The following is a 20,412-nucleotide window of genomic DNA, read 5'->3' as shown; positions in this document are numbered from 1 at the left end:
TTATGTGGTAACCGTCTTTCTGAGATGGTCACAGTTGGTGACATCTGGTGGTGCGAGCAAACTGCTCATTTAATCGACCACGCGTGGACGTGCCGTCATTCTGGGACTGCGCAATAGTCGCCATCATTTTCATTTCTCGTGGTGTCTATCACTCACAACACTTTCATCATGGCGCAGACACGACATCCGCAACAGCAGCAACAGCCGCCGTCGCAATTCAATAATCAACCTTTCTCTCCTCCCGTCGCTTCGCCCTCACCTCACCCGGCCTCCCCAGTAAATGGCGGCATACCTCCACCGGTCAAAAGGCCTGGCCTTTCTCCCCATCCTACTACACAATCGCCCTATGCCTCGCCGAGCTTCAATACGATGCAACTACCCCCACAGGGTCAGCAACAGCCGCCACCTATCAACGGTACGATGCCAAACAGTATGCCTGCGACACCAATTGCGCAACAAGCAGCTCCGCCTTCAGCAGCCCCGGGGGCGATGGGACCTCCCTCAGTTCCACCATCACGTCCTGTAGATGCTTCAGAACTCACAGATGTGTTGGCATCATCAGGTATTGATGTCAGAGAGGAGGAAGCTTTTCTCACAAATAGCTTCTCTGGGCGACAGGCACAGGCGCAGGCGCAGGCGCAAGCGACCCCGCGAGGCCCTCAAACACCACAACATCAACAACAACAACAACCTCCGATCAATACTTCCTTCACTTCTCAAGGCACCGCAACTGGCTCGCTGTCTGCATCTAGCAGTTTCAACGAGATACCCCACGCCAAGCCGCCAGTGCCGCAAGGATCTTTCTCTACAGAGCCTTCATCGCAAAGCTCAGCCACCATCAAGGAGCCTTCCCGCGAGGACAGTGAAGCAGCTAGGCGCTCACAATATCACTTACAGGAGCCATTTCTTTTTGCAAAACTATTAGAACAAAGGATCCAGAAGCGTGGCTTCGAGTTGGGTGTCCGCATTCCCTCTGAGGGCTTGTTCCACCCTGTTCCGGGTCGTCCGCAACCTATTGAGGTAACAGGACCGGACGGATCTTCGGTGGTCCGCACTGGTCAAACAATTCTCAATCAAGAGGGAGCTCCTCTGGTTGATATTTTGAATCTCATGTCGCTCTCATGCGAAGAGCGTCTTCGTGGAGTCATCGACTACTCCTCTAGCCTCGCTCGCAGTCGACGCGCGCATTCGCACGGTGTTGTTCCCACTGATTGGAAAGAGGTTGCTAAGCCGCTCACCTCTGTCAATGGCAACGCCGTCACACCGTCAAAACGTATGCATGGTTGTTCTTGGGTGTGGAGATAGTGCGGCACAATGCTAACACGATTTGATTCTTCTAGGCCCTCACACCGATGGCGAGACCCCACCCACGAAACCTACTGCCGAGAGATACCGGGGACTTGTTGGGAGAGAGACTTCGTCCGAGAATCGACGTGCTGCGAAACGCACCAAACGCAGCACAAATGCCATCCTAGGTGAAGGTACTGGCGTACGTTCAGACTCGGTCGATCTCAACGGTTCAGCGCCCTCGACACCAATTGCCGATCGTGCACCTAGTTTCGATAAAAAGTCAATGACTAAGAAGGAGGTCAAAAAGATGATGGATAACAAGGCCAGTGAAGCCCAACAACATCAACAGTCTGTGGAAACTGCTCGTCTAGCGACGAACAGCATGCTATCCGGGCGTATGTTTGGCGCCAAAAAGTCCTATTCTTGGTTGAAACCCGGTGGTTCATCTAGCGGATTCTCGTCTCCGTCACGTCCTGCGCCACCTACACCAACTCCAGGGGCAGAGAAATCATCGGCCGGAAAGCCCGGAGAGCCAGCCGCTAATCAATCTAAACGGCGTTTGGGTACTTGGAGAGAGGACCAAGAAAAAGGAGCGGGGATCCAAGTCAGAGACATTCTTTTCATGCTGGAGGCAGATGGTCGAGGCACCAAACACGTTCAGAAGGGCTACTCGAAGGACCCAAAGGAAGACCGCGCGCCCTAACACAGCCTTGCCTTCCCTTGTAATCTTATCTTATTTCTTCCTATTCTTGTCTAATTTGTACTCTTGGGTAATGTCACGAGGATTCCCTTCGTACTGCGGGAGTTTTCTTTTTGTTTGCATTGGCTGCGAGAATTCGGTTCATGGCGTTGGGAGACACACGTGTGCGGGCTAGCTGGCATGTTTTACTCCATTTATTTCTTTGATTCTGCATCACTTATGAATGATATAGAGTTATCTCAATGAAAGGGCCACTAGGGTGCTTACGAACTGGTATAAAAGTAGTCACTGCTAAACAAATGGTTGCAATTCAATAAGATCTATACTGGATGTCTATCTAGGCTATACCGATGAGCTCTAAATGGACAAAAGGAAGCCCTCACGACTGAAATGATGTAAACACGGCGCTTTTTATAGTAGCTTTATTGTTCAATCGAGATTATTCAATCTTCAGATCTATGTTGGGCAAAATGCTATGCTTAATTATTAAATACTGAGTGCCAACATTAACTGGGGCAGACTTCGGCCCTGGCGTTGACCAGTCCCTCGAGGAGAGCGGTGGGTACAAGAAACGGAGCATGAACCGCTTTGCCCGTCGTCCGTAAATATTGGCGAACGAAAGCCTGTCTATGTGGATGACTGGTGGTAATTATGGAACAATACAGATTGGAACTTCCTTGTACTAGTTAGTATGTCTTAACCTCCCAGTTCGTGTACTACCAGGATGTGTGTATATTCTCGACCAAGCGGTACTGTTTCATGGTATAAGTTATAGGTATAGCTGCGTCCACCGAAATAGATCGAGAGGTAAATCATCCGCAATTGCCTGGTACCTACCTACCTTACCTCGTTGGGATAGAGATGACCCTCGACATGCCAGGGAAGTAAACGAACAATGGTACCTGGCTTTTCCTTTTCTCGATGCACATACTCGCCCAGGGAATGATCAATCTCCTCAATGAACCTATCAGCTTGTTCGTTGGTGGCGGCCATACAGTAGATCAGGTTTTGTTCTCCTGTTTCTTTGTTGGCATGCTGAACGAGGAGAATGATGATTTTTGAGGCCCAGTAGGTCTCTCCGGTTCCCGGAGGTCCATGAAGCGCAACAGCAAAAGCAGGCATATTTCGTAACGCGTTAAACGCTGCTTTCTGGCCATGGCTGAGCTTTTGTGTGAAACTTGCGGAGCTGACGGCTTCTTCGGGGACCGTCCTGTAGATATCGACGTGAGGAAATGTCGAGTGTTGCTGCATCAGGAGAAGATTCCAGAGGTCTGTCATACTATCGCACCTCATGTACAATTCATGGTTTGCTGCGAGAATCTGCTTTCGTTCTTTTTGACCGATATCAATGGAAACAAAAACGATATGGGCAGGGTGATCTTCGAGGATCTGCGCAAAGTTCGAATTTAGCAATACCTTCCAGGAGAGTGTGTTTATCTCGGCGTTCCGTTCCCATGTTTTGGCTTCTTCACCGTATGGACGAATCATGTACAGAACTTTCCAACCTTGGTTGGGTTTGGGTGGCGTCGGAGACTGGGGTCGAGCTGCCTTTGGGATGTTACTTGCATGTTCAAATCTTTCAATATCCTCAGCGGAAATTGGACGACTTTGATCCATGTGTGGTCCCTGCTCGTCATCATCTGCTACCTTTTCAACGCTCTCAGATTCTTCATCCTCGTCCCGCACTGGGCCTTCTTCAGCAGTGGGAGGAGAAGGTTCGTTGGATTTTGAAGCCATGTCATCAATGCCTTCCATCTGATCGTGGCCAGCAGCGCTCTTCTCGTTGGCATCAGATGTATTCGCATCGATTATACGAACGTCTGTCACGGTGTACTTAAGCGGGTCATTTGGCTTGAGGCGGGATCCTTGGAGCTCTGACTCTCGAACGAAGGCAAGAAACTCTCGGTCGTCTGTGTGCAGAACTGCCATTAACTTGAGATTCAGATCACGAGTGGTCAGAGCCGTAATAGAGTCCACGTTGAAGTCATGCTCATCGATGTATGCATATGCGAGCGAGGCATTGTATTCATGCTTGTGCATAAACGAGACTTGGGCAGGAGCAGGAAAACCGGTGGGGCGAGCTTCGCAACGAACGTTGTCACGTCCACATCCACTTTTAACGAAAGGCTTCCTGGGATGGTCTAATAAAGATGGTTAGTTTAAAAGAGAGTAAATTGGGATTGGGATCAAATCTAAATATGATACAGACGTCATTTAGAGCAGAGTTAGATATCCCGTAGTGGCTGTTGGTAACCTCGAAAGGTTTCAACAGGCACACGAGTCAAAAAAACCCCCCCAAATAAGCTGTGGCCTGCACATTTGGGGGTAGAAGTTCAGAAGAGGAGGAAAATTCACTTGCTCACTTACTAAAATAATTGTTTCGAGTAGTGGGAAGATGCTCAAGACAAGAGTCTCGAAAAGAGGATCTACTGCGTAAGTGGCATAGCTCCAGGCAGGAAAGGGGGAGTCTGTGACAAATCTGAACGTTGTTTGGGATTATGGTTATGTGTGTATGGAGGACCGAATGAAGCTCCCTCGCGTGTCGTGCTGAGAAGTCCTTTTTTCATACAGTCAGCGGTTCAGTAGGTTGGAGATATCAGCAAGTCACACATGTGTTATGGTTCAATTTGAAGGTAGCAATAATACAAGCTTGCATAAAGTAGAGAGTCCAAACTATGAAAGAAGCTTGAATAAAAGCAATGAACCGATGAACCAAATGCAATAGCATACTTCACTATAATCCCACTCCCAAAAACTCAACTCATGAATATATAGGGGGGTTATAACACGGTCAATCCTCTGCGGAGCACAGTTTCCTGGGGTTGTCGCCTTATGGAAAGATTAGCAATTATTCTATAACAATTTGAACTCCACTCGATGCGCGGAGGATGTACCTACCTTAAGCCACGGATGGCACATACAGGACCTCCCGCACCACGTCTTCAGTAACTTGGTCGATCCGATAAAGCCAATCTCGAATAAAATTATCGCGGTCCGTCGACTGGTATGAAGAATCCTTGTCTAGGCCAGTAGTCTCACGCCTTTGTCTCTTTGGCGGGCTCGAACCCTGGTATTGATCATTGTCTGGCGGAGCTTCTGCCGTGCCTCGCTTGGGGGGTGAGCGAATATCCCTTCCTGGGTAAGGGCCGTGGTCCCTATGGCTATCTTTCTGGTCATTGCCGGGCGATTTCGAAGACTCGGGATTACCTTCCACAGATCTTGCAGAAGTTGGTGAGGGAAAAGTTGGCGGACCCCGACCAAAGTAAAGTTTCATAAGCGTCAAAAGCTGTTCGGCGGCCAAGGGAGGGAGCAGATTAATCCCGGGAGTAGTCAGTGCTATAACGGCACGTCGTATCGCGTAAATCGGCTCCCCATGCCAAGTCTTAGCTTGGAGAATCTTCTGTTCCTTATATGGCTGTAAGAATACTCCTTGATAGAGCCCGCCTTTCTTACCGAGCGGGATTTTTCCGTTCTCTTCTTGGTAGCGCCGATAGTCAGATGCCGTTGGTACGCGACGTGCTCTCATCGTGACTGTTCGCTTCTTCGCATCTGCGTGTTCAAAGTCTATAAAGTATTGGAGATCCGTTGGAAGAAACACGAACCCGGGAGCCCGAATCTCGTCAAACATCAAGTGGCAAGATGGACATAGTATAATACCATTCGACGAGCTTACGGGATCGAAGTCGGGAGATATCACGTTGAATTCTTGCCATTGTTCGAGCTGAACGAGGATATATCAGTGACCAATTGAAAGTAATTCTAGGGGAAGGCAGCCATACCTGAGGGTCGTGATTTTCAATAATGTGGCAATGATGAATGTAAAAAAGAAGACCGCATGCCCAACACTCCTTTGCAGGGTGATCTCCGCCCATGGCTAGTTTTGCAGAGGGTGGGAAGTGAGTCTTAGAGGATTTTGTAGGAGTTCTGCATTTCGAGACAGAATCGTCTGGGTGAATTGGTGGTTCAGGACGTTCGTGGCCAGCGGTTCGGGTATCAGCAAAGGACACGACTTTTCGTGAAGATGTTGACATCTTGAAGGTATTGAATGTGGAGAGGTGAAGAAGATAAGGGGAGACTAAGCTATTCGAGGTGAAGAAATGCCTTTCCCACCCGTAAAGACTGCCCAGAGCGAAGTTTCCTTCTGAAAGTGCCATTCTGGAGAAGGTGCGGCCGTCGAGAAGAGCTGAGGTATTGCGAAAATTTTGATCTTGATAACGGTGGGATCAGATAAAATCGCTAAAAGATGTGAAAGCACATCACTCACATTGTCTGAAAAGGGTTTAGCAGTACCATGCCGCTACCGTCTTTGGATCCGGTCGACGGTCGATAGAGCATAATGACGATTCGAAATAGCAATATGGTGACGCGAATTTTGAGTTCTATCGAACTTGGTGCGCTGTTCCTGGAGAATTGCTGGACTTAGTGTGCACCAGGAAAAAAAATGATAATAAAGATGGTGGTTAGTTTAAAAGAGAGTAAATTGGGATTGGGACCCAATCTAAGTGTGATACAGACGCCACTTAGACCAGAGTTAGATATCCCGTAGTGGCTGTTGGTAACCCCGAAGGGTTTCAACGGGCACACGAGTCAAAAAAGCCCCCGAAATGAGCTATGGCCTGCACATCCGCGGGGGAGGGAGAAAAGTTGAGAAGGGGGAGATAATTTGAGGAAGTTCTAAATTGGCGAGAGAAGACAGAAGAGACGTAAACAGGCACAAGACACGTGAGGCCTCAATCGCCCAAAGTGGGAATCGCCATCCTCAGTTGTAGTTACAAGTTTAAAAGTGCATCGAGCTCTGAAATCGGTAGTAGTATCAGATACTCACCGGCCATTCCTATTTGCCGTGCTACCTCGGACATCTGTGATACTGACACCAACAATGGCAAAGAATGTTTTCTCCCTGTCGAGGAGCCCTTCTACTGCCCTAATGAAGTACCTGTTGTGCAAATCGAAGATAAATATGTGGTTCAATCATCATCATATGCTGCCCATACTCGATCACTCGCTAATTTTCAGTACTTTGGACCGAATCACCCCTTTTTAATATATCCTTTTCATCGACATGATCATCGAAGCTGATGAAAGATGTCGTCCGGCTTCCTGGGTGACCAGTGATGGCTAGGCCATCTTGTCTATTATCTAACTTGTATAAGGGCTTTTCTTTGATACTGTTGATGTGACGAATCAATGACCAGATTCGTTCAATCCACGTCGGAAATGATTTATCCCTTCGCAATAATTACCAGATTGACGATGGTCCAGAGCAGCCTAAAAATGGTTCTGTGGCGCGGTGCTCCGCGAACGGGTTCAAGTTAGGGCTTACTGTACGGCTTAATGCGTATGCTTGTTGGTTGGTTGATCCAATGATCTTCCCGGGTTCACTGAGTGGATAATGTCCTGTAGGAATAGAGTACATACCCCCACGGTCTGGCGAGAAAATGGTAGATGTACTATGTACTTCCAGGATACCGTTTTGGGTAACCTGGACGTGGGGCCTTGATCAAGAAAGTTTGATTTTCGGTCTTTATAAGGGTGTTACTCATGCCACATCTCATTAATATCACCATATAATTGTGAAAATTTCTCTACTTATGGCAACATCTATCGGTCGAAAAGCCTTACAAGGGCTTGCAGCTGGTATCGGCCTCGTTTCTGAGGCTAGTACGGTCCATAAATCGAAGAAACAGCAGTCTTCTCCTTCAACGCACGACGAAGTCCCTAGAGGTACAGATGTGCTATTGCTAGAGAGATATAGTACTTCAGTACACGAATTGCCAGCAACTAGTGGTACTGGTGCCGACACTCTCGAACAACAATGGATTCTTGATGAGGCCCAGGAAGAACTTACACCCTCATCATATAATCCTCCTTTGCCACCATACAGTCCCTCTCGAGGGCCGGTCGATCAAACTGACCTCGCTCAGAGGTTCTTATCCTCATATCCCTCGTCAGTAGCATACTCGTTACATGCCGACATTCCTCGACCACAACTGCCAGCACCAGTAATCCTTCCCCAGCGACGACCAAAGAACCGCGAACGAGGGTTTATTCGTGCATATGCCCCTACACTGCAAAATTGTGGTATTGACCAGGCCATGTTCATTGATTTTTTGAACATCGCCGAGAAAGCATGCCAAGTGAACCCGTGGCTAAATGCCATCAATCTAGCTTCCATCGGAACTATGTGGATGCCTTCTGTCACTGGGATTGCTGTTTCTATTGCCATTCAAATTGCCACCGATGTCGCTATTGCTGCTGATGGCCGCCGAAAGTGAGAACTTCGATGTACATGACATTGGAATCATGTCTCATTCGATAATGCTCATCATCGTGCTGACAAGCTCTTAGGACTAATTCTTTTTTCGACAAAATCAACAGGGAATTCTTTCGGCCTCGTGGTCTCTATTGTCTCGTTATGACCTGGAATCCTGAGCTTCTCGATGCGCCTGCTACAGTAATTGATCTCAATTCACTCGTTTCTAAGGCAGCTAAGGGTGGAGACTCAGACATGCTCAGTCGACTCCATCATCGGTTCAAAAGCTCAGATGGGAAAACGTATGGTAATATGTTCCCAGAGGTAGCTCCTCTCATCTTTCCGCAAATTGATCAACTCGACTCGGACAGAAATGCGGGAGAGAAAGTATCCAAAATGAAGAAAGGGAAAGAATTCGTGGGAGAATATCTTGACAAGAGAGCCCGGGCTAAATTTGTAAGTATCGAGGAACTTCAAGGCCTTGAAGTACCTTATATCTGCCAATTTATCTAACCAAATCGCTTCCAGACTGCAAAGAATCCTACAAGTCACTTAAATCAAGGGCCCAAGCCAGCCTTCACCTCGCGGTATGCTGATCCAACCCATCCGGCCAGTAGTGGAGATCCCCTCGCCTTTGTGACTGGTGGTCGTTTCACCACAGACGATTTACCGCGTAGACAAACTCTGCAGTCTCGATTTGAGAGCCGTGGCCTATCAGGCGTTCGTGAAAACTATCAGATACGCGAGAACTCACGTCCCAATGCACCGGCTCCGCATACCCCCCCATGGACGACCATTCGGGCTATCCGATGCGATTAGCGTAATAAAAGATTTTAGAAACCCCCCCTAATGGCTATCAAGTACCCAGGGAAAGAGTATATGATTATAATGGAGGTAATCAGGCTTCACGAGGCCCACTGGGTGCAAGAGATGATCGGCCAGCCAACCCGGTTGCAAAATTACTCAAAAAGGTAGGCATACTTGCAAATAACAGAAAGAACGTGAGATTAACTATTCGCAGAAAGTATTATATCTCGCAATTGTCAATATGCCATCCGATGAAGAAATGCAACATGCCCAAAATGCTCTGGGTCATGCCTCGGGGTATTACTAGAACTCTAAAAGCATCAACTGTTCCAGCTTCCTCTTTGCTCTTACGAGGTCATAATTTATATTCAATCTCTCAGTCACATCCTCATTGAGGGATACCAATTATAAATCCAATGAACATTATCACATATTTTCATGCCTCATGCTGAGTTTATACTAAAAAATGTACTGTTCTCTGAATTGCCTTCCTCTTTGGGCGTAGTGCTATCCCTTCTTCCTGAGTTCCGCGCCATTTCCGACCTTCACAACTCCGCATACTTCCACTCCATCATGTTTCAATGCCCACAATGTGAGAAAACTTATCAGAGGAAAGCGCATTTACTGCGCCATCAACAAACTCGTAAGATTTAACACTGTATCTTGCATTGAATGGCTTAGCTGACTGGTCGCAGACACTTCCCAGAAGGCATCCAGTTGCCCATTCTGTAACAAATCCTTTCTAAAACCGTGAGTATTCAGTAATAGACCTTCGCAACAATGCTCAAGTGTATTGACTCGAGCACTATCAGCGAGGTTACTCGAAGGCACAGCAAATTATGCGCAAAAAAGCACAACCAGCCTTCTCCTGTGGCGGGAAAACCAGGTAGGAAAAGACAGTCATGCGATCCATGCTTTTCAGCAAAAGTCGCCTGTGATAAGAAAAATCCATGTACAAGATGTACGTCTATCGGGCAGGACTGCATCTTTACAACTCAAGATGTGCTCGCGACTAGTTCAACTTCTATTTCACCCGCCTCGGCCTCGCCGAGCCCATCTTCAATTTTTAACACTTCGGCCAGCCGATCTGAAGATGGCCCATTTTCATTTCTTCGTCACTTTGCAAACCCTTCCATTCAAAAGGATCGCCTTGCTATTGGCGAGACAGCAAAGTATTCCTTGCGCAGAAACCTTGAAACTCTCTATTCGCGCCTCGAAGATGCACTCATTCCCACCAATGCCGCATTCAACCCGCTGGCTGATTTTCAAATATCCGACCTGCCCTTTCAGATCTCTTCTAGCACGGATGACTCAATATTGACCCAATATCCTTCCGAGGTTTTCTTTCCCTCGAAGCTCTCTAACCAGCTCACCGAGATCATGGCCGATCTGGTCGAGACCTCGAAGTCCATGAGCCCCTCGAATCCCAATCAGCCAGAAACTCTGGACATTATGGAGCTCACATCCCTCCTGGGGGTGTCAAACATTTCATCTTTTATATCTGCCTTCTTTCACTCACTTCATTGGCACCTGCCCATCGTTCATTTCCCGACCTTTGATCCGGGAAATGTGTCAAACGCTTTGCTACTTGCAATATTCATGGCTGGAGCAGCATATACAGCTCCGCTAGAAAGGGCATCAATGTCGCCGTGGCTTTTGGATGTTGCCGAGGAATATATATTCCGAAAGGTCTCGAATTTACCTGCCTCGCCTCCGCCGAAAGATCCTGCCACTCTTCTCCCTACTGTACAGTTGATCCAGAGTGCCCTTATCATTGAGATGCTCCAGTTCGGACGAGATGATATGCAAACAAGGAGGCGCATTCGAATAGTCCGTAATCCGTGTTTAGTGTCTACTATCAGGTCACTGGGGATGCTCCAATTCAAACGCCGGACACGCCCAAGGGCCTGTGATGAACCAACATGGCGAATAATGGTAGCAGAGGAAATGTGTATAAGGTATGTGTCAGATCAACACGAATGATCTTCTCATCAATTTTCAACTAAGAATCCACCAGAATCGCATGCTGGGTCTTTCTGGCAGACGGCTTTCTTACCGTCTGCTTTAAGAACCACCCGTCCTTGTCGATATTCGAAATGAATTGTGACCTACCTTGGAGTGCCGAGCTTTGGGAAGCCGAAAATGCAGCTGTATTCAGCAAAATGGCCACAGCCCACCCTATTCGAACCCCACTTCCACCTCTTAAAGAGGTGGTTACTCAGCTGCTTGACACACCTACTGGCGAAGATTCAATACAATGGAGTCTCTCACTCTCATCCGAGCATCTTTTGATTCTAATCTATGGTATGCCTTGCTTCTTGAACATCCTTCAGAATAAGCCGATGCTCACCCGTCCAAGCTATTAATTCCCTCGCATTTCAAGCCCGAAATGGTCTCCTCAAATATCTTCCCTTTGATGCCATCAGCCGGGCTGCTGGGAATTGGAAGAAAATGTGGGACTACGTTATTGGATCAGTGGAAGAGGAGCAGATCTTACATCTTGGTTATCCAAAGCATGCCGAGGAGTTGTGGTGGCTCTTGAAGGCTACGCTAGAAGTGTCCGATAAGCCAGGAACGGACTTTGCGTATCTTGAAAACAATGCTACTGATGAATTAGGGACTTTGAACGACTTCATACAATCTTGTTATCGCAATGTATAATGAAATAAATAATGATATTATTATAATGATATTATCAAATATTGAACCATAAGCCAGATTCTTTCTCAAGCCTGCTTCTTGATTGCCTGTGCAGCTTTATCATTCTTTTCCATGAAGGCGTCTCCCTTTGGTGTGCGGTAAGTCCCTCCCAGGCGATCCCAAAATGTCAAGAATTGACCATAGTTGTAGTTGAAGTACAGGTGATGCATCGTGTGACACGAAGCGCCATTAATGATCACCGATGAGGCCAAGTACTCAGCGTCGTCTGGTCAAGGTTAGAATATCATCCCTCAAAAGTGCATATGCTGCCGGGTGGGGGAAACTTACGAATGAGTACAGTCCACAAGGTCACGAAAGCGAAAAGGCCCAAGTATGCTGTCTTTTGAAGGGGGAAAAGCATGGGGAAGACGTGATAGGGGAGACTTTGTGACCAGCCATCCAACGGATGAAAAGCATAGCTTGCAAACGGAGTTGGAACAGCCCATTTGTGGTGTGGCTTGTGAAGCCAGCGGTAGACGCTGGGATGATGCAACCCACGATGAATCCAATAGATACCACTATCTGTGAAGCAGATGAAGAGAGGGTACTGGAGAAATGTATAACCCCAGAACGGAGCCTCGCTGGAGAAATCGTACAATTTGGACCACCCTCGAATCTCTGCGAGAAAGAAGGGAACTGTAAGAATTGATATCACCGGGATAGCTGATATACCCTGCTTTATCTCAAGTTGCATCTGGTTTGGGAGGTATCGAGGGTGCTGGAGTAATCTCTTGTCGAATATTGTGTGGTATAAAACGAAACTTCCGACAAGATACATGATCATAGCAAAGACCCTAAGGGACAGTTTGGATCATTAGCCAACTGGTCATTATTGGAGGAAAGAATACTCCTTACCAAGCGATTAGAAATAAAGAAAAAGCTTGTCTGAGAAGATCGTCACGCTTCCAGATGCTTGACTCGGCCCATTTCGATGGCTCTAAAGGGTAATACACCTTCACATGTCGATTTAAATTGGGATCTTGGGCAAATAAAGTCGAGTTATTTGCGTCAAAGAGGTAATCGGGGGCAATTGATGCATAGAATCGATCGAAGACAAAAGTATCTAGAACATCGAGGAATACATCCATGTTGGCGGTGATTTGGTTTGCAGGTATGAATTTCGCAGATCATCGGGGAAAGGCCTACCTTTATATGCATGTCACTTCATTAATAAGATTACCCAGATGTTCCATGTTGAATACCCACTCGGTCGATACCTACCTGGAGAATACCTACTTGGAGAATACCTACCGGAGAATACCTACCGGAGAATACCTACACGGAGGTTTCTCCACTGCCAGGTCTTATACCCATATTTCCGAACTTGAATCATTGCCAAAAAAAAAAAAACTTGATTTGATAATAGTAGTACACTCTATCTCTCCCTTTTACTATGTTTAATAATAAAGTCTTGCTTAATTCCGATATTTTTCCTGTACACCTCACACCTTCGGGAAATACCTACATGGTACACGCAAAGATCCGCAATCTCCACTTGCAACCACGCCACAAGACCGGAACGAAGAATTCCGTTATAGGGAGAGTAGGAGATTTAATTGCAGAACGTACGATTTAATCAGTTCATACGCTAATTAATCCCCTATTTACTTACGGGGTAGTTCGGTACCTTAATTTAGTTTCGTAGATCATGCGCTATGAACATAAGTCGTGCTAGTCTCTGGAGTATCTACTCAACAACTGCATGGCTGTGCGAAGATCCGCATAAAGACACTATCATAACAAAGTTGAACTTGAAATCAGATTGGTACGAGGGAACTAAAAGTTGTCAAATATATACATAAAGATCATTGTATACATCTCCCATCGTCATACCTCTATGTATCCTCTGGCTCCTGCTTGATATCTCTCTCTTTACCTTTATCCCCTTCCAATCCCTTGGCCTCTTCGGCCTTCTTTTGCTTGATAGCTGCTGCTTCTTCCTCTGTCGGCTTCCGACCCCAAGCTCGTCTCCTGAAGCCTTCATTTAGCAGAATATCAATCTAAGGGGATAGAATACACATACGCGACTTGATAGAAATGATGCTGCGGGTTATAAATCTCCTTGCGGACCTTTGCCATCAAAACTTGAACCTCATCGGTCGTCCAGGGCTCCGGAACACCATATTTGGTAAGGAAGAACATTGCCCAGCCCTCCATACCAGAGTTCCATTGATGATGGTGCAGTCGGCCTGCCTCCTTCAGGATAGGATCTTTAGCCCATGGGCCGATTGGCCACTTGTAATCCTTGACGTGTACATCAACAAATCCAGCCTCTTCTAGCTTCTCCCGAAGATTATCAGCCCAGGTAATTGGGCGTCCCCAGTTATCTGCTGCATCGCAGCATTGCTGACCGAAGAGAAGGGTATGGCTATCAGGAGGTACACTGCCATCGTCACAGCGGACACGCGGATTACCTTCCATTTGTTCGATCCAACCGCCTGGTTTCAAGTTACTTTATGTTCTACCATTAGTGATGAAGCCTCATTATAATCGACTGAAACGCGGATAGTTGAATCACTTACTCATAGCACTGCTGGTAGAATGTCTTCCATTCTTTCGGTGTGAATGAGCCCATCATTTGGCGCAGGTGGACAAGATCAAATGGGTCGCGCCAGGTCCATTCTTGGAGTACATCGTCAACCTCCATGATACAGTTAGGAGGGATCCATGTTTCCGGTGGAGGATACAAATCGACTCCTCGGACGGTTGCTAATGATTTCCATTAGACCAAAGTTGCAACCAATACTAGTAGAGAATAGAAGAATAGTTACCCTCGGGAAACATATCAGCGACATCACTAATCCATTGAGCAGTATTAGCCAAGGACATCCCCTGATCTCGTATTTGCAACATACATAGCCCAGGTACCTCTACCGGTTCCCACGTCCAGAATATGCTAAACAAAACATGTTATCAGTGGCTGTCATTTCAGGTATAACCCAGTATGTCTGTCTCCATTTAAGTCATATGTATGTATTTACCTTGGGATTAGAGACTGGGGCCTGAAAAAGAGGATTTGGCATTTCGGAGTCGACTACCAGATAAGTCAGATGGCTATTCTGAGTCAGCGCAGCCCTGATGATCAAGTTGTATCATTTCGATGGCAATACCCTGCTTCGTAGCTTTCAAACTGCTGCTCATCGGCAGGGCTCCTATTGACAGTGCGGTTATGATTCACGTCGATATTGTAGATGGAATTGACTTGAATGAGATCATCTCACCAGTATTCGCCTTGTTTCAGGTTTTGATACCGACGGCCATTCTCCATAATTCCTCTATAGATGGTAGAGGAGAGTGACGTCGTCTCCCTAGGATAGATCCAACATAAGCAATCCGATATTCGCCATCATTTTTTTTCTATTTCTTTTTCTCTTGTTTTCCTATTTCTTTAAGAAACTACTTACGACTTGAAATCACTGGGATCATAATCATTGAGCTCCCGATAATAATTGGGATCCTAAATACTATTAGCTCTTGATTTCCGAATCGCCGAGGTTAATGAATGGAAAACGCACCACTGCGATTCGCTCCGACATTTTGGGTTGTGAGGGGTCGAGACCAAGGATGCGATATAAGTCGTTAAATGTCACACCGTGTCCGGTCAGAGTCGGTGAGATAAGTCCTCGACACCACAAAAGTGGGAGCGATGCGAAATGAAGAGGGCCGCGCACGTTCACAGCGGTAGGGTTGGCAGCGACGGGAGAATCCGCCAGTTGCGATGACTGGGAATGTACAAAATGGTGACTCCGTACTAACTACGGAGTCTTTCTCTGTCGAGCCTAGTTGGAACGCCATAGTGCGTGGAGGCGAGTCATCGGATATGACTGGCTTATTCTTTTTTTTTTTCGCATGACGGTTGCCCGAGTGTGCCATGGGTTGTGACAGACATTTACTATCTCGATGTGCGATTATGAATCGTTGTATTGGAATGGAATGAACAATTGATAAGATGGGCTGCAATACGAGGATATTAACTTTGGCTCTTCCACAGAGATCTGCAGAAGTTGAACTTGAAGTGGTGACTGCGCCTGACTGCATACTACTAGTACAAGTAGTAGTAATATGCGTCGTTGGTCTTTGTAGTAGAGTAGAGTAGTAAGTCGATTTATTCATCAATCTGAACCAATTGGCAGAGAGTATAATATGTTAATATATTAATCTACTAAAATGAACTATATACATTTCTACCCTACTCTGTACCATCAACTAACTACCAAACTGAATGTACTCTAATGTAGAGTATGTCCTACTTCCGTTGACTATATTATGGGGAAATAACTCTACCATCTATACTACTATTCTATAACTTCTGCTTAGTTTACAGCTATATCCATACTCGACTCTACTCTATCATTACTCATAGTAGTACATACTATTCAGACTCAAGTATTGAATGTTGTATTTTGTATCTTGGATGTCAGGTGATCGGCCGTGCAGGTCCGAACTGCAAAGTTACAAGTACATAGTACAGCAGAAAACAGTAGGATAAATCCTCGTAGATTAGATGAATAGTAGAATACTTTGATATATTAGCTATCAATCTAAATATAATAAAATAGATCCATATACATCTATACCGTATACTCACTTATATGCATCGTAATAATTATGATTGGACTGAGCGTGTCGTAATACGGTGGAGTCGTCGGTTAACAGGGCTAGCCGTGGCGATGAGACTCACTGCACAATTACTACAAGGTTATATACTATGTATACGTAGAATATACAGTATGAATTATATAAGTAAATAATATCCTCGATTATAATCGACTCTAACTTCTATAATCTATAATCTATGCAATTAAATATGTATCTACTGTTTCTATATTAAGATGATCTGAATATACACCTCCGCACCAACTATACTTCTCGTACACCAGAATAACACCGAGTGTCTACAAGTCTATACTCGATATGATATACTAATTTTAATAAATCTATATCTATTAATTAGACTACTATTAAATCATTCTGAAATCTAATTATATCCTCTACTCTACTTCATTCTATACTATATAGCATATAACTCCATCTACTGATTGATCCACTGCTGACTACATCATCACTTCGCCCCTCCGCTTCTTCTTCCCTCGTCACTTTCAATCTTCTCTTCTCTTTATGACTTCCCTTGTTCTGTTCGATTATTGCCCTTTTTTAGATGATTTGCACCTTCTTCCTTTTCCTCATGTATCTCGAATGATTCGTGCTGTCCTTGCCGACCGCCTCTCGTCATTCCCTGTCATCTTCCCCCCAATTCCCCGACGAGGACCGTGACTCTCTCTCTCTCTTTCTCGCTTCCCTCCCCTTCCAATCTCCCTCTCGTCTCTTTTCGAAACAACAACTCCCCTATTTTTCCCCCATCTGTCCTTTTGAGGGACCAATCCCTCCCTTCAGTCCATTGACAATTTTCCTTCCGAGTCTTATCCCGTTGAGCAGCAATCCGTGAGAGAGATCAGATCGACATTCAACCTCCTTCGCCCCGGTATCCCCGTTCGTGTGACGGACGGCACTCCTCCGTGTAGACAAAATGTCCACGCCCTCCACGGCCACTGCAACCCATCCGACTCACCAGCATTACGGTTACCCTCATTCTTCATATCAGGCGACCACCTCATATCCCACTTCATCCTCTAATACTACGGCCGCTGCCGCTGCCGCCGCTGCTGCTGCAGGGGCTCGCCTGCCGAACCCCTACGCTTATTCGGTCCCTTCGCCTACAACCACGACTCTCCCTTACGCTCAGCCCGCGCGAGTCCCTCCCGCAACCTCGACTCCCTCTGCCATGGCCTCGTTACCGAGTGCTTCCAGTGCCGCCCCGTCGCAAGGTTCTCGGCGCAAGAAACCCGATTGGGGCGAGTTTTACAAAAATGGTCTCCCCAAGGAGGTCATTGTGATCGATGATAGCCCTGGCCCTGATGCTTCCAACAAGTCTACTGCCGCAACAACGACAGCAACAACACAACCACCGCCACCCCCTCCCCATGGCAACACCGCTAGTCAATATGCTGTGTCGCAGCCCGCTGGGAAAAGGCGACGGACGGGAATTGATAGCGCGTATGATATGGGTTACTACGATCGGCCGTCCTTTTCCATCAACCCGCAACAGTATGGAGAAACCCAGGCTCAACACCAACATAGTCACCCTCACCACAACTCCTCCAACTCTCTCTCAACGGATCGAACCACCTCCTTGCATACCACTGCTCCGACATCACTTGGTTCTCAAGGTAGTTCCAACGGGGCCAACGGAATGTATCATTATGAAGATCCAAGTATCGGCCAAAAGCGGAAGCGAACCACTCGGAAGTCGGCTCGCGATGAACAGAAGCGTCGCGAACTAGAGACGGCCAGTGACGCCTATCTCAGTTATGTTCCTCCGCCGCAACCCATCGTCAAGGCCAAGGATGTCCCAGTCCCGGTTGTTCGTGATGTAGGTACCACTTCTTACCGAGCTACGATCGCGCGATCGTATCGATCGGTCGATATTGGGATCAATGGGAAACCAAGAGCTAATGTCATATTTCTCTCACTCATAGATTGCGGCTTCTCGACACGAAAAGTACGACGATGACGATGGTCATTATATTGTCACTCCCGACGTGCCACTCACCGATCGATGTAAGTTGCCTGCACTTCTTGCGTTCCTTTTTACCATATCCGCTGACTCGGATGACTTCCACTTCTAGACTCTATTATCAAGCTGCTAGGTCAAGGCACGTTCGGCAAGGTCGTTGAGGCGTACGACAAGCAACGTAAATCACGTTGTGCTGTCAAGATAATTCGTTCAATCCAGAAATACCGAGACGCCTCTCGCATTGAATTGCGTGTGCTGTCCACTCTCTCCTCCAACGACAAGAGTAACCGCAACAAATGCATTCATCTTCGAGACTGCTTTGATTTCCGAAACCATATCTGCATTGTCACCGATCTGCTTGGACAGAGTGTCTTCGACTTCCTCAAGGGCAATGGATTTGTTCCATTCCCCAGCAGTCAAATTCAGCAATTTGCCCGCCAATTATTCACTAGCGTGGCCTGTGAGTAGTCCAGCAAAGACTTCATGTCCTTTCTCCAAGTCGCCGAGCTGACCTGTTCTTGTAGTCCTTCATGACCTCAACCTCATCCATACTGACCTCAAACCCGAAAATATCCTCCTCGTTAGCAACGCCTACCAAACTTTTACCTATAACCGTACCATCCCTTCTTCCTCCCACGCAAATCCCCGCAATGCTCGACAACGGCGTGTCCTTCTCGACAGCGAGATCCGATTGATCGACTTTGGTTCTGCGACCTTCGACGACGAATATCATTCCTCCGTTGTTTCTACTCGGCATTATCGCGCCCCCGAAATCATACTCAACTTGGGATGGAGTTTCCCTTGTGATATTTGGAGTATTGGCTGTATCTTGGTTGAGTTCTTCACCGGAGACGCCCTCTTCCAGACACATGACAACCTTGAACATCTCGCGATGATGGAAGCTGTCATTGGGACCAAGATCGACTCGAGACTTGTCCGACAAGTTGTGCAGGGTCGAGCTGGGAGTCACAACTCAGCAGCCAAGTAAGCACATCTCGTTGCATGTTATGCATTTCCCCCGGGTAGAGTCGGACTAACAATCTTTCAGGTATTTCAACCGAAGCAAGCTAGACTATCCCAACAATGAGACTACTCGTGCTTCAAGGAAGTACGTCAAGGCTATGAAGGTTCTTACTGTAAGTGCCTCAGGATGATTTGTTGTAAATTCATCTGAATGCATCCCGCTGACCCCTCAAAGGATTTCATTCCTACCAACACACCATTCAACCGTCAATTCCTTGATTTATTGCAACGGATCTTTGTGTACGACCCGAAGAACCGAATTTCGGCTAAAGAGGCGCTGAAGCACCCTTGGTTCAAAGAGAGTCTGATTGATGATGGCACTGAGGCGTACCGTATTGGCATGGGTCTGCACCGTCAGAGCCGTGGGTAGCCAGAGGTATAGCCATTCTGCATGACCATCCAGCTTTCAGCTCTTTTCAGTCTTCCAGCATTTGGCGTCTTGGATCCTAATCAGGATAGATGGTTCATTCTCTCTCCCCTTTATTTGTTCTCACTTGCCTATTTATTTGGATTGGTTTGTCATTTGTCGTTTTGTTCCGGTATAATCATTTAACGAGAGGTTCTTCATGGTGGATGGTCGGTGTTTTTTCAGGGAAAATGATGATTACGATGGTGCCTTATTCCAATCTTTTTTTTTTCTTCTTCGTTGATTTTATGGCTCTTCTTGAAGCCATCTCTACTTGGGATTGTGCTACATCAGTGCTTCATTGAGCATTTCGCGTTAATACAGCGCAGTATCTTATGGTTATCTATCCATTGTTTGTTATTCATTCTGGCGCAGGATTGTTATGTTATACTGTCTTTGCATCTGCGTTCTTACATGTGTACCCATGGGACTTGGGATATCTCAACACATTCTTATACCATGTTGATCGGTGATATCTGGGCGTCTGGAGTGGAGTGAAGGAGATGTATATAGGCTTTGGCCTGACCCGACTCCATTATCATTGATTCTTCTGCTTTTTCCATGTAAACATAGCCATAGCAATGAAGAGAGATCACTGCGTGGTCAATCTGACTGAATTATCACATCTGTATATCTATAGTATATCCATTAGTTATTTT

General features: G+C 46.5%; 8 protein-coding genes across 8 annotated transcripts; 4 read left to right on the top strand and 4 right to left on the bottom strand.

The window, feature by feature from the left end:
- Positions 1-168: 168 nt before the first annotated feature.
- On the top strand, positions 169-1,993 carry N7469_003183 (uncharacterized protein; the record flags this gene model as incomplete). The annotated part of the gene is made up of 2 exons (XM_056642103.1): positions 169-1,273; positions 1,341-1,993. The coding sequence occupies 2 exons, from the start codon at positions 169-171 to the stop codon at positions 1,991-1,993; spliced, it is 1,758 nt and encodes a 585-aa protein (XP_056504597.1).
- An 834-nt stretch (positions 1,994-2,827) lies between these two features.
- N7469_003182 (uncharacterized protein) lies at positions 2,828-4,030 on the bottom strand (the record flags this gene model as incomplete). The annotated part of the gene is made up of 1 exon (XM_056642102.1): positions 2,828-4,030. The coding sequence occupies one exon, from the start codon at positions 4,028-4,030 to the stop codon at positions 2,828-2,830; it is 1,203 nt and encodes a 400-aa protein (XP_056504596.1).
- An 859-nt stretch (positions 4,031-4,889) lies between these two features.
- Positions 4,890-5,618, bottom strand: N7469_003181 (uncharacterized protein; the record flags this gene model as incomplete). Its single annotated transcript, XM_056642101.1, has 1 exon — positions 4,890-5,618. The coding sequence occupies one exon, from the start codon at positions 5,616-5,618 to the stop codon at positions 4,890-4,892; it is 729 nt and encodes a 242-aa protein (XP_056504595.1).
- A 1,963-nt stretch (positions 5,619-7,581) lies between these two features.
- Positions 7,582-9,062, top strand: N7469_003180 (uncharacterized protein; the record flags this gene model as incomplete). Its single annotated transcript, XM_056642100.1, has 3 exons — positions 7,582-8,261; positions 8,339-8,699; positions 8,772-9,062. 3 exons carry the CDS (start codon positions 7,582-7,584, stop codon positions 9,060-9,062), a joined length of 1,332 nt encoding a protein of 443 aa, XP_056504594.1.
- Positions 9,063-10,000: 938 nt separating this feature from the next.
- On the top strand, positions 10,001-11,711 carry N7469_003179 (uncharacterized protein; the record flags this gene model as incomplete). The annotated part of the gene is made up of 4 exons (XM_056642099.1): positions 10,001-10,011; positions 10,133-11,008; positions 11,068-11,354; positions 11,410-11,711. 4 exons carry the CDS (start codon positions 10,001-10,003, stop codon positions 11,709-11,711), a joined length of 1,476 nt encoding a protein of 491 aa, XP_056504593.1.
- Positions 11,712-11,776: 65 nt separating this feature from the next.
- On the bottom strand, positions 11,777-12,838 carry N7469_003178 (sterol desaturase family protein; the record flags this gene model as incomplete). The annotated part of the gene is made up of 3 exons (XM_056642098.1): positions 11,777-11,976; positions 12,039-12,544; positions 12,606-12,838. The coding sequence occupies 3 exons, from the start codon at positions 12,836-12,838 to the stop codon at positions 11,777-11,779; spliced, it is 939 nt and encodes a 312-aa protein (XP_056504592.1).
- Positions 12,839-13,585: 747 nt separating this feature from the next.
- Positions 13,586-15,286, bottom strand: N7469_003177 (class I SAM-dependent methyltransferase; the record flags this gene model as incomplete). The annotated part of the gene is made up of 10 exons (XM_056642097.1): positions 13,586-13,721; positions 13,774-14,202; positions 14,273-14,459; positions 14,522-14,547; positions 14,606-14,646; positions 14,732-14,804; positions 14,861-14,902; positions 14,972-15,058; positions 15,155-15,207; positions 15,266-15,286. 10 exons carry the CDS (start codon positions 15,284-15,286, stop codon positions 13,586-13,588), a joined length of 1,095 nt encoding a protein of 364 aa, XP_056504591.1.
- Positions 15,287-17,277: 1,991 nt separating this feature from the next.
- On the top strand, positions 17,278-19,717 carry N7469_003176 (putative protein kinase (Lkh1); the record flags this gene model as incomplete). The annotated part of the gene is made up of 6 exons (XM_056642096.1): positions 17,278-18,180; positions 18,287-18,368; positions 18,437-18,784; positions 18,849-19,308; positions 19,373-19,460; positions 19,523-19,717. The coding sequence occupies 6 exons, from the start codon at positions 17,278-17,280 to the stop codon at positions 19,715-19,717; spliced, it is 2,076 nt and encodes a 691-aa protein (XP_056504590.1).
- Between the last annotated feature and the right edge of the window lie 695 nt (positions 19,718-20,412).

This window comes from Penicillium citrinum, assembly GCF_028827155.1.
Source record: "Penicillium citrinum strain IBT 23319 chromosome Unknown utg000002l:1.0-3833315.0:1.0-3834789.0, whole genome shotgun sequence".
NCBI lineage: Eukaryota > Fungi > Ascomycota > Eurotiomycetes > Eurotiales > Aspergillaceae > Penicillium > Penicillium citrinum.
This window is presented reverse-complemented; position numbering and strand designations above follow the sequence as displayed.